Source organism: Haliotis rufescens, unplaced genomic scaffold (genome assembly GCF_023055435.1).
Source record: "Haliotis rufescens isolate VD_foot unplaced genomic scaffold, xgHalRufe1.0.p SCAF_15, whole genome shotgun sequence".
NCBI lineage: Eukaryota > Metazoa > Mollusca > Gastropoda > Lepetellida > Haliotidae > Haliotis > Haliotis rufescens.
Window position 1 is genome coordinate 11,776,675 of NW_025963835.1, and position 17,610 is coordinate 11,794,284.

The window sequence follows — 17,610 nt, forward strand, 5'->3', positions numbered from 1 at the left end:
CAGATAGCTGGAACAGACAGCTTGAATTGAACTTGTTTCATGGAGAAAACGGGGGCACTGGTGGCCCAGTCGTCTAAGGCGCCGCGATACTTTGGTTTATTTACGGGCTGTGTCATATAACAAGAATATTACTGAGTGAAGTGTTAAATAATAAACAAAAACACCAAATCCCAAATAGACTTTCATAGGAATTGTATTGGTGTTGAGAAGTGGGTGTTCTGGCAATACAGGACCGCTTGGTAGTCTAGTGGTAGAATGTTCACCCAGAGAGCGGAAGGTCTGGGGTTCGATCCCTGTTCGCGTCATGCCAAAGACGTTAAACGATAGTACTTTTCCTTGCCTGACGCTGGGCATTAAGGGGCTAAAACAAGGACTGGTCAGTATACTATGGCTAAGTGGGGTATTCAAGTTAAACTGGGGCATGGTATCTCAGTGGGCTAGCACTATAACATCGGCACACACACATACACACACATGCATGCAATAATCTTGAACTCAACCTTATACCCCACCTCACCTCAGACCCATGAACATCTGGGTTAGAATAGGTCTTCAGCAACCCATGCTTGAAGTAAAAGGTGTAAGAGGCGACTAACGGAATCGGGTGGTCAGGCTCGTTGACTTGGTTGATGCATGTCATTGTATCCTTATTGCGTGGATCGATGCTCATGATATCAATCACTGGATTGTCTGGTCCAGACTCGATTATTTACAGACCGCTGTCATATAGTTGGAATATAATGCTAAGTGCGGCATTAGACAACAAACAAACAAAAAACAAAACCTCACCTCAACTCTGGCAGTACAGAAGTGGACTATATGACCTCAAGAACTGGACCCTTGGCCCACAAGTAGAACCTGCTTGGATCAAGTTAGAGACCAGCAACACATGTAAGGTGCAGAGATGGCATTTTTCTGCATCCTCATCACAGGAACTCCAGTTCCTGTGATCCTCTCTTCCATCCCCACACACACAGGAGGAAAAAGGCTTGCTCATGATGTCAATCACTGGATTGTCTGGTCCAGACTCGATTATTTACAGACCGCCCTCATATAGCTGGAATATTGCTGAGTGCGGCGTTTAACAACAAACCAACCAACCAACCATTGTGAGGGCAGGGTTATGTGGACGTGGAATGGTCCTGTGGTCATATCGGCCGCTTGTCACTCCCACGATCTTGGTTCGTACCCCAACACAATGGGTGATATGGAGTCATGGTATTTGTCCTTTGGATTTTGTTACGAATAGGTCCCAATAGGTCACTAATGTTTGCACCACATTAGAGATTACTACGGGTGGATCGGGTGGTCAGACTCGGTGATGCCCTTTGGTTGATAACGTGTCATCTTACCACGAATGCGTGAATTGTTGCTCATAACATCAATCACTAGATTGTCTTGTCCAGACTCGATTATTTAGAGACAGCCGTCATATAGCTTGAATATTGCGGAGTTTTGCGTTAAACAACAAACAAACTACCAACAAATTTACGGTCCATAAAGTTGCGTGAAATAATGAAATGTCTTTCTTTTGGAACTGCCATTGCCAAGACCCGATATCTAAACCCACACTCCGCCCACATGCCCTTTGGCTCCTGTAGAACCACATGGAGAAGGCGTACTTCCTAGATAGGTTCAAAAACACGGACCCCTGAAAACATCAGGTGTTTTAGACAGATGCGTGTACATTCATATATAGGTGACCTTTCCCAATCCTCGTGTCCCATAAACTCACACCAAGGTACACTCATGTTGGTTCTACTGTGCCTCTCCCTTGCCTTCAGCGCAGTGCTGGGTGAGTAAATACAGCCACTAACGGAAAGTCTGTAATCTCGATCTGTTTTCTGCGAATAATGGCATCCTAGACGGGACAAAAACACGCAAAACCAGTCAACATTAACCAAAGCGAGACAACGCGCCTTTTCGATCATTTCTGCTATTGTGGCGGTGTCACATGAATTTTTTTTTTCAAAGGATCCGGCCCAGAATAGGTCTTCAGCAACCCATGCTTGCCGTACAAAGCGACTATGCTTGTTGTAAGAGGCGACTAACGGGATCGAGTGGTCAGCTCGCATGTCAGCTGGTTCATCATGTCATCGTATCACAATTGCTCAAATCGATACTTATGACGTCAATCTCTGGATTGTGTGGTCCAGACTCGATTATTTACACACCGCCGCCATACAGCTGGAACATTGCTTAGTGCGGCGTTAAACAAACAAACACTAGACCTTACATATACTTCCCTACTGCACAGAGGGAATCAGTGAGTGTGTATGATTTTGCTCCGCTTTTAGCAGTATAATAGCAATAACATGAGCACGGGCACATTCAACCAAAGCTGCATACGGACGCTAGAGGGTTTATACATCCACCTCACATATAGGGTACCCAGTCCCTGCTGCAAAGGGGCACATATGAACTACAGTAAACTACGTTTATAACGAACACGCTTATAACGAACTGACGGATAGAACGAACTTACTTTTTTGTCCCTAAAATTTGCTGAAGTTATGCTGTGAATATGCTTATAACGAGCTACGGTTATAACAAACAAAAATTAGTAGTCCCTTTGAGTTCGTTATAACCGTAGTTTACTGCATGTCGCATGCCCACGTTTTGACACTTGTGTTTCGTGAAGGTATTCGTGTTTCCACCATCTGGACATCGGATAAGTGTGTTCTTTTTAATGCATATGCTGAATGTACTGTACATTAGGCATAGTGACAATATTGTAAAGACCTGTTAGCACCGTTGGTCCATGGGACCAAGGATAACAACCCATTCGCGAGCGGTACGACCTCAGCACCTGGCGTTTGCTGGTCCGGCGCTTTTGACCGCTTGACCACTCCTCCCCCGGAGTATATCTAATCTTCCTTGTCTATTACATGATAGAAATTGTAAATTAAAAATTAAAAAATGAATAATAAATACATCAAAATTATGGTAGTGTTATTATATCTCAGTTCTCTGGCATTTGGTTGCTAATTCAATGCAATGTTGCGACTCATCAGTCCAGAAATAATATTACAACAGATTGGTTCCTTACTGTCGATAAAAAACTACTTTGGCAAAGCGGAATTAAAAGACTCAGTCTACAAGAGTATGTTCGAGAAACATATATATTGCTCTTTTTAAGGTGACTCCTGCACGGAGCACGTGCACGCTACTTTTGGCAAGGTCGGGAAGTGTATCAAGAAGTCCTGCTGTGAATACGCCACCTACATTTCCTCCCTGTGTCCCGGGGATGATACAGCCTGCTGCTTCAAACGTGATACATGTGGATCTCTGAGTAAGTCAAGGTATCCGTAGGATACTAGTCTATCCCGGATGTTCACGGGCCCCCAGTCAGCTAAGGCGCCTCAATAAGCAAAGTTTTGATCCGTATTGGTTTGAATCTAGGTTCGCCTTGATCACGTGCCAGCATCATACCCTTGTGGCGTTTCACTTGGAGCTTATATCCCGCATTTGGGGCCACGGGTGCCCCACTCGTCTAAGGCGCCGTGATTCGCTGTGCAGAGTTGCGTCCCTTGGGCACGCCAAAAACCTATGATTGTGGGTTCGAATCCCGGTTCACCCCGATTATGTTTCTAGGTTTGTCAGCACCATACCCATGCTCGTGGGTTTCACCGAAGTGGTAAAAGACTGAGACCTGCATCACTTCGGACTTTCTTCCCTCATTAAGCTGACATGCCGCGATGTAACTGGAATACTGTTAAAAAGCGGCGTTAAACCCAACTCTCTCAGTCTCTCCTCCCACTTAAGCTGTCCCGCCGTGATATAACTGGAATATTGTTTAAAGCGGCATAAAGTCAGATTCACTTACTGCCCAAAGGTGAAAGGTGACTTAAATCGAGTCTTTCATTATAAGATAATTTTATTATTTTTTGTCTAAAGCCTCCTTTCCTGCATATTGGTCCATGAACTAGGTATGTACTTGTACCAGGAAGCCAGAACTCTCCCTGAACAACACGAGATGAACTACTTGTTTTCTCCCCCCAGGTGCCGGGTGCCCCCACATCGTGTCCCGTGCGTCCTGGGGTGCCCGCTCCCCTCGCTCCACCAGCTACATGCCGGGGCCGGCCAAGTATGTGTTCATCCACCACGGGGAGAGCGGCTCGTGTTCCACCCAGAGCGCATGTTCCGCCATTGTCCGGAGCTACCAGAACTACCACATGGATACACACGGTCAGTCGACGACGTTGTTGTTGTTGTTGGGACGTATACTCCCCAGGGTGCCCACTGGGTCCACCCGGTTGTGCAGTCATGGATGCAGCTTCCGTTAATATTATCGACTGATGTCGGGAACTTTCTTTATGAATACCAAAAGAGGCGACGACTTACAACTTAATCCCTATTTTGAGATATCAAGTTTATGATATCAATGAATAAATAAGGGATGTCAATGAATAGAAATGTGGATATCTAAAGCCCATTAGCTTTTATTGATACATAAAAATGTACATATCCCTTTTTTATATTTCAATATCATGGCAATCTCATTGAAATCAAATCTTTTATCTCGCATACGGTATCTATCTGCGTTAGTGGACGAATCGTATCGGGGTAAAATATCTGATTTTAATCAGATTGATAATCAGGGCGAACTTTACATATAAAAATAGAATTATTGATATTACTAGTTCCTCATTCTACAAGAACAATTACACCAAATATTTAAAAAAACAATTCATTTAATGCAGTAAAGAATCGAGGTTGTAAGCCTTTCATAAATGTGTCACGACCATTAAGATCACAATTCTATTTTTAGATATCATTCAGTAGCTATGAATTTAAAATATATAATATATAACATGTTACTTAAAATTCACGAACAATCGTTTTCATGATTTAAATATCGAATTAGTGACATCAATGAAAACGTGACATCACTTATTCCTTTTTAAAATATCGCATTTTTTAATAAAATACAGAATAAATAGTTAAAAAAAAACATTGTTTAAAAATAACATGTTCTGTTGCAGGATGGAGAGATATGGGTACAGTTTCCTCTATACACAACATGTTCTGTTGCAGGGTGGGGAGATATGGGTACAGTTTCCTCTATATACAACATGTTCTGTTGCAGGGTGGAGTGATATGGGTACAGTTTCCTCTATACACAACATGTTCTGTTGCAGGGTGGAGAGATATAGGTACAGTTTCCTCTATATACAACATGTTCTGTTGCAGGGTGGAGAGATATGGGTACAGTTTCCTCTATATACAACATGTTCTGTTGCAGGGTGGAGAGATATGGGTACAGTTTCCTCTATATACAACATGTTCTGTTGCAGGGTGGAGAGATATGGGTACAGTTTCCTCTATATACAACATGTTCTGTTGCAGGGTGGAGAGATATGGGTACAGTTTCCTCTATATACAACATGTTCTGTTGCAGGGTGGAGTGATATGGGTACAGTTTCCTCTATATACAACATGTTCTGTTGCAGGGCTGAGAGATATCGGGTACAGTTTCCTCTATATACAACATGTTCTGTTGCAGGGTGGAGAGATATGGGTACAGTTTCCTCTATATACAACATTTTCTGTTGCAGGGTGGAGAGATATGGGTACAGTTTCCTCTATATACAGCATGTTCTGTTGCAGGGTGGAGTGATATGGGTACAGTTTCCTCTATATACAACATGTTCTGTTGCAGGGCTGAGAGATATCGGGTACAGTTTCCTCTATATACAACATGTTCTGTTGCAGGGTGGAGAGATATGGGTACAGTTTCCTCTATATACAACATTTTCTGTTGCAGGGTGGAGAGATATGGGTACAGTTTCCTCTATATACAACATGTTCTGTTGCAGGGTGGAGTGATATCGGGTACAGTCTTCTATATACGACATGTTCTGTTGCAGGGTGGAGTGATATAGGTACAGTTTCCTCTCTATACAACATGTTCTGTAGCAGGGTGGAGTGATATCGGGTACAGTTTCCTCTATATACAACATGTTCTGTTGCAGGATGAATGGAGAGATATGGGTACAGTTTCCTCTATATACAACATGTTCTGTTGCAGGGTGGAGAGATATGGGTACATATGGAGTGATATCGGGTACAGTTTCCTCTATATACAACATGTTCCGTTGCAGGGTAGAGAGATATGGGTACATATGGAGTGATATCGGGTACAGTTTCCTCTATATACAACATGTTCTGTTGCAGGGTGGAGTGATATCGGGTACAGTTTCCTCGTGGGTGAGGACGGCAATGCATACGAGGGGCGTGGCTGGGACAAGATTGGGGCTCATACCCAGGGCTATAATTCAGTCGGGCTTGGTAAGTTACACGACTTTGTTTGGAATACGATGACATGCCGGTGTCACCTCGACTTGAATACCTGGTCACACAATAGTTGGTTTGCCGTTTCCGGTTTCGTTTCTTGTAAGAAAACTGAGTTTATTAATATTTGTATTTTAAGGAAAGTGCAACAATGTTTTACAGTTCTCTCGTATATCCCAAAGAACAATGAAGAACGAAGTGTGGTTTATTTCATGATAAAACATTGTTCTATCATGACGTCACTACTGGGCTCGAACTTGAAGACGTCATATATTGGACGACGTTATTTTTGAGAGGGAAGTGTCTGGTAAGTTGTTCCCCATAGATGTAGCTGGGCTACGCAAATAAATGCAGGGGCCGTACGGTCGTGGTCCAGACGTGGGAAAGATATGACAATCGGTATTAGGAGAAAAGGTGCAGATGATCGACGTGAGGATTGTGAGAATATGCGGGAAATACCAAACTTAACCCACCTGTTCGTTATATGGACTTGTCCGATATTTCCGAGGTCGGATTCTATTCAGGGAGTCATCATTGTTAAAATTTGGGTAAATATTTCTAAAGCTTGTACATTTGATCACCATCCTTAAAGAGGCTGTGCATGATGTTGACATCTCATATTAGACCTATATTTTGACACTACTACTACTACTACTACTACTACTACTACTACTACTACTACTACTGTCTACTTCAGCAACCCATGCTTTCCGTAAAAGGCGACTATGCTTGTCGTAAGAGGCGACCAGCGGGATCGGGTGGTCAGGCTCGCTGACTTGGTTGAGGCATGTCATCGTATCCCAATTGTGTAGATCGATGCTCATGATGGCAGTCACTGGATTGTGTGGTCCAGACTCCATTATTTACAGACCGCCGTCATATAGCTGGAATATTTCTGAGTGTGGCGTTTAACAACAAGCAAAAAAAAAACTACTACTACTAGACGTTTTAATGCGCCTATTTAATGCTTTTAATGAACGAGAATGACACATGGGCAATCTACTGCATTAGAAAAAGTCATATCTAATTCTGAGGTCTACAATAGATTTCACTGTATTTCATTATTCTCGTCCCAGGTTTCTGCATGATCGGTTCATTTGACAACCACGTCCCCAACGCAGCGGCCCTCAACACCGTCAAGAACCTCATCGCGTGTGGGGTGGGGAAGGGCAAGATCAAGTCCACATATACGTTGAGAGGTCATCGTGACATGAACCAGACCTCCTGCCCGGGAACAGCATTGTACAACCTCATAAAGACCTGGCCCCACTACTGAACAAACGGACACTGTGGCAGTTGACAATAAAGGGATGTAGAGAAATATATATGTGTTCCTCATGTTGATTACTAACTGTCAAAACTTTGTACACGGCTGCACCACAGGAAAAGCTTCATTCCTTAATTCATGACGTGTTTGTTCCAAAACGTGGTAACCATATATATATTTAGATATCTATATTTCAGGACAAGTTGTTAAAAACGAATGCAAATGCCATCGGTTTTACTGAAAAAAAAAATTGAAATGTTTGTCTTCCTCACTGATAAAATCTATGTAAAATTTGGGGGGTAAGACTTGAGGCAAGAAGTAGGCATCCCCGTGGACACAAAGATGTGCTTCCCTTTTCGCTGGTTTGTTTCTTTATGCCCAGAATAGGAATTTCTGCTCGGGTTGGCAAAGTCAAAACAAAGGAATTTGGACAAGAAGTTCAATAACCATTAAAAAACCAATTCCCTTCCACTGATTTACCCACCTAGACTAGACATAAAGGAATCAAGTGAGACCGCCTAGTCTGTTTCATATTTAGATCTTTGCACACATATTCAGAGTGACAAAAACCTCTCCCCGAGACTGTATGACAAGGAGGACGACTTCAACTGTCCAATAGTCAACTTCCCGTTTATATCGAGCAATATTCCTGCAGCTCCAGCCTTTGGTGTCTACATTTCACAAGTTTGAGATACAATCGAGCATGCTCCTTCTACCAAGATTTCAAAGAGCGTCATATGATTCTTGCTCAGAATTTGTTATTTTCATCAAGATTACAACATTCGAAGCCTCGGTCACGCTTTCCAAAAGTTTTATTGAAGGCATACGGGGGACATTTCCAAATTTGCCTCATCGGTGACAAAAAATGATGTCCAATTCACTATTTTCACTGGTACTTTGCTGTCTTATTCACTCTTGCTTGTCAACCGTATAAGGATTTTTTCCGAAACGTCGCATCATAATGAATAGAAAAGTTGTCATCTATAAAATATCTTGTCTTTAGTGTTACTAATAAATCTAATAAATGCCAATCAAACGTATTTCAAACGTAGTTTACTGTACTTGAACATCATTATGTGTCTTCATTTGATGGTTGAGATACCTTCCCTTCAGAATACGTAGTTCTGTTTTCCAGTATGTGATGATATGAACGTACAGTAAACTACGATTATAACGAACACGCTTATAACGAACTGGCGGAAACAACGAACTGTTTTTTTTGTCCCGGCCATTTGCTGTATATATGCTTCTAACAAACTGCGGTTATACCGAACTAAAATTTGATGGTCCCTTTGAGTTCGTTATAATCGTAGTTTACTGTATGTACATCTACAGAAGAAAATGTATCTAACTGACAAAGACAGTTTGATAGGGTAACAATATTGCCAGACGAAATACCCACACAGGCCTACAGACACAGTTATAGGCAACTTTGGACTACTTCTGCTCACACTCAAATGTTCTTTTCCAGGACTGCACAGTGTATGTCAAGATTCAAGCTAAACGAATTAATGGAATGGTTAAAAGGAATCAAACGCTTTTGGAATTGAACTGCTTGCGTCATTGAGTATTTTGTTCAGACATAACCAGCAAATATTACTGTAAATATAAACAAGGTGAAGTGAGGTGAAATGGGGTTTACGTCGCGTCCAAGATTATTGCACTTATATAGCGACGTGCATGTACGTGTATGCGTGTGTGTGTGGCTGCTTGTACTAGTCCGGACTGATGCCGATTTATAGTGCTAGCTCACTGAGATACCATGCCGCAGTTTAACATGATTACCCCACTCAGACACAGTATACTGACTCCGAGCCGACCAGTCCTTGTTTTAACCCCTTAATGCCGAGCGCCAGACAGAGTAACAACAAGTACCATCTTTTAACGTCTTTTGGTATGGCGCGGTCGGGGATCGAACCCCGGACCTTCCGCTCTCCGGGCGCTCTACCATTAGACCACGAAGGCGGTCAAATATAAACAAAAGAAAATCCATAAACAAAAGCAATCTCTGCTAAAAGCAGTCAGCTGTACGATTCTGACTGTATCATAAGCATGTGTTTGTGAATCACTATGAAATAGTGATGATACCAGGTGTTAGCGAAAAGGTGAACGTTCTGCCTCACCGCTTGTACCCCCCACAAATACACTAATTACATAATTTAAATAAAACCCCAAAACATATAGAAGTGACATATTTCCATTTAAAGCCACGTGTGACACTGTTCTTGTTACGTTCAGAGATGGAGTCATCAAAAGTCCAAGGTACTTATAGTCGGATACAAATTCAACAATTTCAATACGATTCCATCTTTACCAAAAAAAATTATGTTTTCTATAGGTTAACATAATTATACGGTCCATGCTGAACAAAGATCATCTAGAAAATGCAGTTTCTCTTGTAGCATACTTACTTTCTCAGAAATAAAAATAACATCATCAGCCAACAACAAAAGAACAATTCATGTAAATCAGAGAATAAGTGTCTCCTCGTCGACATGTATGACAATGGGTATTTGTATGGAAAACACATACTTTATTTTGCTCCTTCATCGATGTTATCAAATATAATACATTATGTCATGTTTACATCCAAACGTCTGAATGCTTATTAATATTCTCTCAGACATTTAAAATTTTAAAATAATATTAAGCTCAATATAAGACAAGAAAATAATAATAGATGTGTTTCAGGTAACACTGACTTGAGAAAGATGGGAAGATACCTAGGATAATATTTATTTATTTAAATTGTATTATGTAATTCAATGTCAAGTAATTGGTTGATGATATGATGTTATAAGTAAAGGGGGATAAGAAATAAAAAACCTCACCAAATACAGCAGCAGTTGATATTCTAAATAATGAAGTTTGAATTCCAAAGCCCAACTGCTACATACTGGGAGCAGTAAAAAACAAATATCATAAGAGTGAGTGAGTTTTAGTTTAACGCCGCTTTTAACATTATTCCAGTTATATCACGGCGTGTCAGCTTAATGAGGGAAGAAAGCTCGAAGTGATGCAGGTCTCAGACGTTTACAACTTCGGTGAAACCCACGAGCACCGGCATGGTGCTGACAAACCTAGAAACATAATCGGGGCGAACCGGGATTCGAACCCACAATCATAGGTTTCTGGCGTGCCCAAGGGACGCAACTCTGCACAGCGAAGCACGGCGCCTTAGACGACTGGGCCACCCGTGCCCCCAAATATAATAAGAAACATCTTGGACAAGCATCATTTTCAGCAATCCTCACAAATGAATCCTCATGCTTTGCTACAGTATTAAATGTTAAGAACTACAGAAATAAAGAAAATCTGTTTCACCCAAGCTGTTGTTAAAGTTAACACCGTTGAATACCAATGAAAGTAATTTCAACACACTGGGTGAAGAAATATTGAGTTTGACTCAACTCAACTATATTTGTGGCCTCAGCTGCCCTGTTTATCAAACTACCTTTACGTCTTACACATGTCCCAGAAGAATACAGAAACTGAATCACATTCAACATTTTAACTAAATTTTAGAGGTGAGGTGAAATGGGGTTTAACGTCGCGTCCAAGATTATTGCACTTATATAGCGACGTGCGTGCACGTGTATGTGTGTGTGGCTGCTTGTACTAGTCCAGACTGATGCCGATTTATAGTGCTAGCACACTGAGATACCATGTCGCAGTTTAACATGAATACCCCACTCAGACACAGTATACTGACTCCGAGCCAACCAGTCCTTGTTTTAGCCCCTTAATGCCGAGCGCCAGACAGGGTAACAACAAGTACCATCTTTTAACGTCTTTTGGTATGACGGGGCCGGGGATCGAACCCCGCCGGACCTTCCGCTCTCCGGGCGGACGCTCTACCACTAGACCACGGAGGCGGTCTTCTCAATTTTAGAACTTACATGAGGCTTTTTTTCTGTCTACGGAATCAAATGTTTTTGAAAAGTCCATAACGGCAACATAGAATCTACCTTTTCGTTTACTAAATAAATATACAATCAGATATGAAAAATAATGATTATCCGACGAAACAAGCTGATAATGATAACTACTGCTGATATTTTCTAGGAATCATGTCTCACTGAAAATAATAAGCGCCCCGAATCAATCGTCTCATAGTACCAGACAAAGTATTATGTCAAAGAAACACAGATTATTTGAGTCGCGCCCTACATATTGTCCTTTCGTTAACGAGATATGTGAAAGAGCACCTGTGAATAATGTTCCAGTAAATATACTCTACATTTTGACACAGTTTACCAACTATAAACATTGATTTCCATTGTTTTGTTTGAATTAGGAAAATGTCAAAGGATAGTTTAACATATTTCCATGTTACGTTGACCCCACAAAACCCTGCCAAGGACGGAATTTTGTAAGCGTAAGCCATAGATACACCAAAGTAGGAACTAATCATTTAAAGTGCTATTCGTTAAGATTTGTGGATGTTGACCTTAACGTTGACCTCATATGTAGAGATAAGACTGAGATATACGAAGTGACTGTGTCACATGGAATGTTACAGTTCCCTGTGAACCGCAAGTGAAATAACCAGCTACATCTCCTAGCCGAAGGAAGCGATGATTTGGTATAACTTGCTGACTTGTCACCTAGCGCAGTTTTGCAATAGTTAAAAAAAAGTATTCCCGCACTACGATCCCGGTACCAAAACTGCGATAGTATTGCCATGGATGATAAGTACATTGGCCGTCCTTCAGTGTGTTCTCGAGCATTAGACAACATGGTGTGAATAACCAGTCTAGATAATCCGCCGGAACAAATTCCAGTTGCCATAAAGGGCATGCTAGCAATGAAAATTATATGGTTTGTTTTGTTTGTTGTTTAACGTCGCACTCAGCAATATTACAGCTATATGACGGCGGTCTGTAAACAATCGAGTCTGTCCCAGACAATCAAGTGATTGACATTATGAGCATCGATCCACGCAATTGGGATACGATGACATGCATCAATCAAGACAGCGAACCTGAAAATTATATGAATAGACCTATGAAAATCAGTAATGACAAATGCATAGATTCAGCAGACTGGTTTAGAAGGTGTAGGGCGTGCAGGGAGGTGCTAGTCATTTTCAGGCAGGGTGCAGGGTGATCAAAACGAAAAGAAAAAATAATGCAAACCAGTATAACATTAATCTGATTATGTCGATCAATATCAATACTGTCGATAGTTTACCACTGCATCGATGCTGAGTATTGATAGTGTTGATGCTTTCTTATCGGGTAATGGAACGATGGTTATGCACCGATAACTCGATCAGTTTGTCCAAACTCAGCTTGTCACAAGGAGTGTCGCCAAATTGTAATTGTGAATGGAGTTGTGTGTGCGTGTGTATGTGCGTGTGTGCGTGCGTGCGTGCGTGCGTGCGTGCGCGTGTGTGTGCGCGTGCGTGTGCGTGTGTGTAACATCGGGACAGGCATGGTACAAAGCACACAGATATTTTACTGTAACATTATTGCGATATTGCTGGAATGTTATTAAAGACGGCGTAACACTCAACTCATATAATTAACAATGATATTGGCATACGTCGATAGGTGATTACGAACAAAATGTACAAGGGAGTAGAGGAAGGTAAATATGTTGTGAGTACTCTGATGGACCAAAGATTTCCGATCCGCTGAAATAGATTGTCTCACCTATATGGACTGTTCTCAAAACATGGGGCAGGCCGTGAACACGTTTTTGATGAAACTATTACATCAAGATAAAGGTATTGTTCCGGTAATATATTAACCCATACCCACACCTATTCTAAATCGTGCATGAACAATAGAGTGAGAAATGTACGCAAATGCCCATGAAAGGGAGAACTATATCATTAGTAACAAAGTGAAACAAGCCACGCCTGTCGCTTTATTGAAGAGAATCATGCAATGTACCGTACGGTCTACGGTGTCAGCATGATAAAACAGGTTAGCAGGGACAAAAGGTCCACGCTGTCATCTATTTTACCAAGTATGGTTGTTATGGTAAAATGACATGCTTATTAATGGATAATGTCTGCGTTTAAAGTTGTGACATTAAAGCTAGAAATGGCGCTGTGACAGTGGATCATTATGTCGAGAGGTGCACTCGAGTCTCCACCCACTTGCATGTGCTGGTGGTGCAGTTTAGTCATGCAACGCAGTTGGGGTGGTCAACTCACGCACTTGACAGAAACCTCACCCTTTCCTTTCAAACTTGAAATATAAAACTATTTCTCTCTCTCTCCCCCTCTCTCTTTTCTCTCGCTCGCTTTTCTCTCTCTCTCTCTCCCTCTCTCTCTGCTCCCTCTTCTCTCTATCTCCCTCTATCTTCTCTCTTCTCTCTCTCTTCTCTCTCCCCCCCTCTATCTCCCTCCATCTCCCTCTCTCCCCCCTCCCTCTCAAGCTTCAATCTCACAGCAACTTTTTATGTTGTGATTTGTAGGAGCAAACAAGTAAAATTCATCTCTTGTCCCTTTAGGAAATCGGATGCTCCTCAATCTGAACCTCCACGCTTTTCACACATCTGTTCATAACAACATAAATACAACATTTATGTGTCCGTGGACGATAACACACAATCAGTCAGCGAGCCAGACCACCCGATCTATTTACTAGCCTTTTACGATTAACATAGCTTAATGGGGACCAGTGGTAACCCGGGATCTCCACGTGTTTACGACGGCGTATATGTGAGATGGAGAGTAAGGTGTCTGACTGCTTTCAACAGTATTGCAGTTTTGTTACGAAGTGTAAGGTTTAAAGGGGATTGGGTCCGACTTAACTTGCAGCCCTAGCATAGTTTAACAAATCCCTTCCCATTTAAAAGTAACAGCAAAAAGCAGAGTCCATTGCACGATTTCTACTGTATGTCCGATAAAAGCGACAAGACCCTTTACACCTTCATGAGAAATCTCTGCTGAAAGCGATTCCGAATTTATCATGAGATGTTTGTGAAACAAAATGTGATGATAACAGGTTTTCGCGAGCTTGTATCAATGAATCACATCCCAAACACAAGCAAAAGCAGACCAAATATACACTGAAACATGTGGTGCAAGTCATAACAGTCATTCACAACCCACCTTGTCTGTCTCTCTGTAAACTCACATTCAAACTAATTTTTGCGTTTTATCTATCTAGCAAATTGTACAAATGTGTATTATCAATCTAGCAAATTGTTTAGTGTTTTATGTGTCTATCAGATTGTATTATGTGTATTATCAATCTAGCAAATTGTTTAGTGTTTTATGTGTCTATTAGATTGTATTATGTGTATTATCAATCTAGCAAATTGTATAGTGTTTTATATGTCTATCAGATTGTATTATGTGTATTATCAATCTAGCAAATTGTATAGTGTTTTATGTGTCTATCAGATTGTATTATGTGTATTATCAATCTAGCAAATTGTTTAGTGTTTTATGTGTCTATCAGATTGTATTATGTGTATTATCAATCTAGCAAATTGTATAGTGTTTTATGTGTCTATCAGATTGTATTATGTGTATTATCAATCTAGCAAATTGTATAGTGTTTTATATGTCCATCAGATTGTATTATGTGTATTATCAATCTAGCAAACTGTATTGTGTTAGGGAATGAATCAAATAATGGATTGAATCAATTAATAGAATGAATCAATTAATGGAATGAATCAATTAATGGAATGAATCAATTAATGGAATGAATCAATTAATGGAATGAATCAATTAATGAATCACATCCCAAACACAAAGCCAGATCAAATATTCACTGAAACATGTGGTGCAAGTCATAACAGTCATTCATAACCCACTTTATCTTTCTGTGAACTCAAATTCGATTTAATTATGTGTTTTATCGATCCAGCAAATTGTACAATGTGTGTTATCAGTCTAGCAAATTGATTTGTGTTTTACGCGTCTATCAGATTGTATTATGTGTATTATCAATCTAGCAAATTGTATTGTGTTTTACGTGTCTATTAGATTGTATTATGTGTATTATCAATCTAGCAAATTATATTATTAGATTGTATTATGTATATTCTCTATCCAGCAAATTGTATTATGCGTTTCATCTGTCCAGCAAATTGTATTATGCGTTTCATCTGTCCAGCAAATTGTATTATGCGTTTCATCTGTCCAGCAAATTGTATTATGCGTTTCATCTGTCCAGAAAATTGTACTACGTGTTTTATCTATATAGCAAACTGTACTATGTGATTTATCCGTCTAGCAAATTGTACTACGTGTTTTATCTGTATAGCAAATTGTACTATGTGATTCATCTGTCCAAAAAATTGTGCGACATGTTTTATCCGTATAGCAAACTGTACTATGTAATTTATCTGTCTAGCAAATTGTACTACGTGTCTTATCCGTATAGCAAACTGTACTATGTAATTTATCTGTCTAGCAAATTGTACTACGTGTCTTATCCGTATACCAAACTGTACTATATGATTTATCTGTCTAGTAAACTGTACTATGGTTGACGCATGCCATCGTATCACAACTGCGTCAGGTCCAGACGTCATATAGCTGGAATATCGCTGAAAGCGGCGTGAAACACCAAACAAGCATAACATAAAGACAAGGTCTTATTACGACTCAGGGCACTAATTACAACGTTCAAACCAAACCCGATAATGGCCCGATTTAATTTTTTCTCAATCTGTATCTGCTTCTTGTCGCACATCAACACCGAAATACACCGAGTGTCAGCTACGGAGATATGCCCTTCCCTTATGTAACTTGCTAGTTTCCCCCAACACAAGTACAAGGAACATGTCTGACATTTTGCCCTGTCTTGTATAAATCATGTACAGCCAACACATGTATGTCAAAGGTTACTATCAAACAAAATGTGGCTCTTGTAAAGGCGTATTTGCGTGTAAATTATCGCCTCATTTGCCACATAAACCAGACGCATGCGCCCACGTCTGTCACGACACGTCTCGCAAATAGTACATGTCATCATCCTGGGTCAAGCTCGTGAAGACACATGCAGATCATGTTTATTTGATATTTTTGTATATTTTTTAATAAAGGAAGTTTGTTAACAGCAATTAACATCCTATATTAACGTAAGCGACAGGTAACTGAAATAAATAAGTAATTTCACTGTAAAGAAGGCAAGTTAAACAGAAGCTTGACAGGGAAGCATGACACAAACGCCGTGACATTATTAAAATGTCTCTTGAGTGAGAACCGTAATAAAACTAATTATTATTGTGGAATAATTACTACTACAATATTAACACCCACAAAATGCCTTCAACAAGTGAATGTGGTGCTTTACAGGAATAGTGCGTAGGAAGTCAATGCGTATGGTGATTAGTATACACATAGTGGATGACAGGTGGCAGAGTAAATGCAGACGTACAATCAACACAATTAAGCGATACAGAAGCGATGTTACTACAGTGAAAAATGTGAAGAATTTGAATTTTCATACCAACTGCCCTAATAGCAATCGAACCTGGTTCGATTCTTTCACGACGTAGCTATCTGAGGCGTTACACTCCTTCTTATAACTTCCATCAAAAATGGGCATATTTTCCTTGTCCATCTTCTATGACAAATAACTCTCTGATGTATTTGCTACCTTCGTGTCATGAATACTGTGACTGTAAGTTACTCCTATCATCATGTACATTTGTAGTGTAATAAGTAAATGACGGAAACTCTCTGCTCATTGACTTGTTCGGGACTTCCTGCTGTTTCTAGAGGGCGTCATCAACGTTATACTGTGACAAAGCGATGTGTTTATAGACTATAATTGTAACAAGGAAAAGCTGAAAATGTGTATAAATCGCTGGCCATTTCAGGTTGTAGAACAGCCGTGATCGTCTAGTGGTTAGGACTTTGCGTTGTGGCCGCAAGAACCCAGGTTCGAATCCTGGTCTCGGCATCTACACCTTTTTGGGGATATCATTAATATTTCAATATTCCATTAAAGCACACACGTTTACTTTTACAGGTCGGCCCATTTCAAAGCAATGCATAAAATCATTTGACTTGAAACTATTCCAAACCTTTTAATTGAGTAAATTAAATTTGGAAATAGACTCCTGATTTA

At 40.5% G+C, this 17,610-nt stretch overlaps 1 protein-coding gene and 1 non-coding gene across 2 annotated transcripts; both read left to right on the top strand.

Moving 5' to 3' along the window:
• Positions 1-1,622: 1,622 nt before the first annotated feature.
• On the top strand, positions 1,623-7,596 carry LOC124110406 (peptidoglycan-recognition protein SC2-like). Its single transcript, XM_046469760.2, has 5 exons — positions 1,623-1,795; positions 3,140-3,292; positions 4,003-4,188; positions 6,178-6,291; positions 7,371-7,596. The coding sequence occupies exons 1-5, from the start codon at positions 1,678-1,680 to the stop codon at positions 7,568-7,570; spliced, it is 771 nt and encodes a 256-aa protein (XP_046325716.1). The 5' UTR covers positions 1,623-1,677; the 3' UTR covers positions 7,571-7,596.
• A 9,774-nt stretch (positions 7,597-17,370) lies between these two features.
• On the top strand, positions 17,371-17,442 carry Trnah-gug. Its single transcript has one exon. It is a non-coding gene; the product is annotated as a tRNA-His (tRNA).
• Positions 17,443-17,610: the final 168 nt, after the last annotated feature.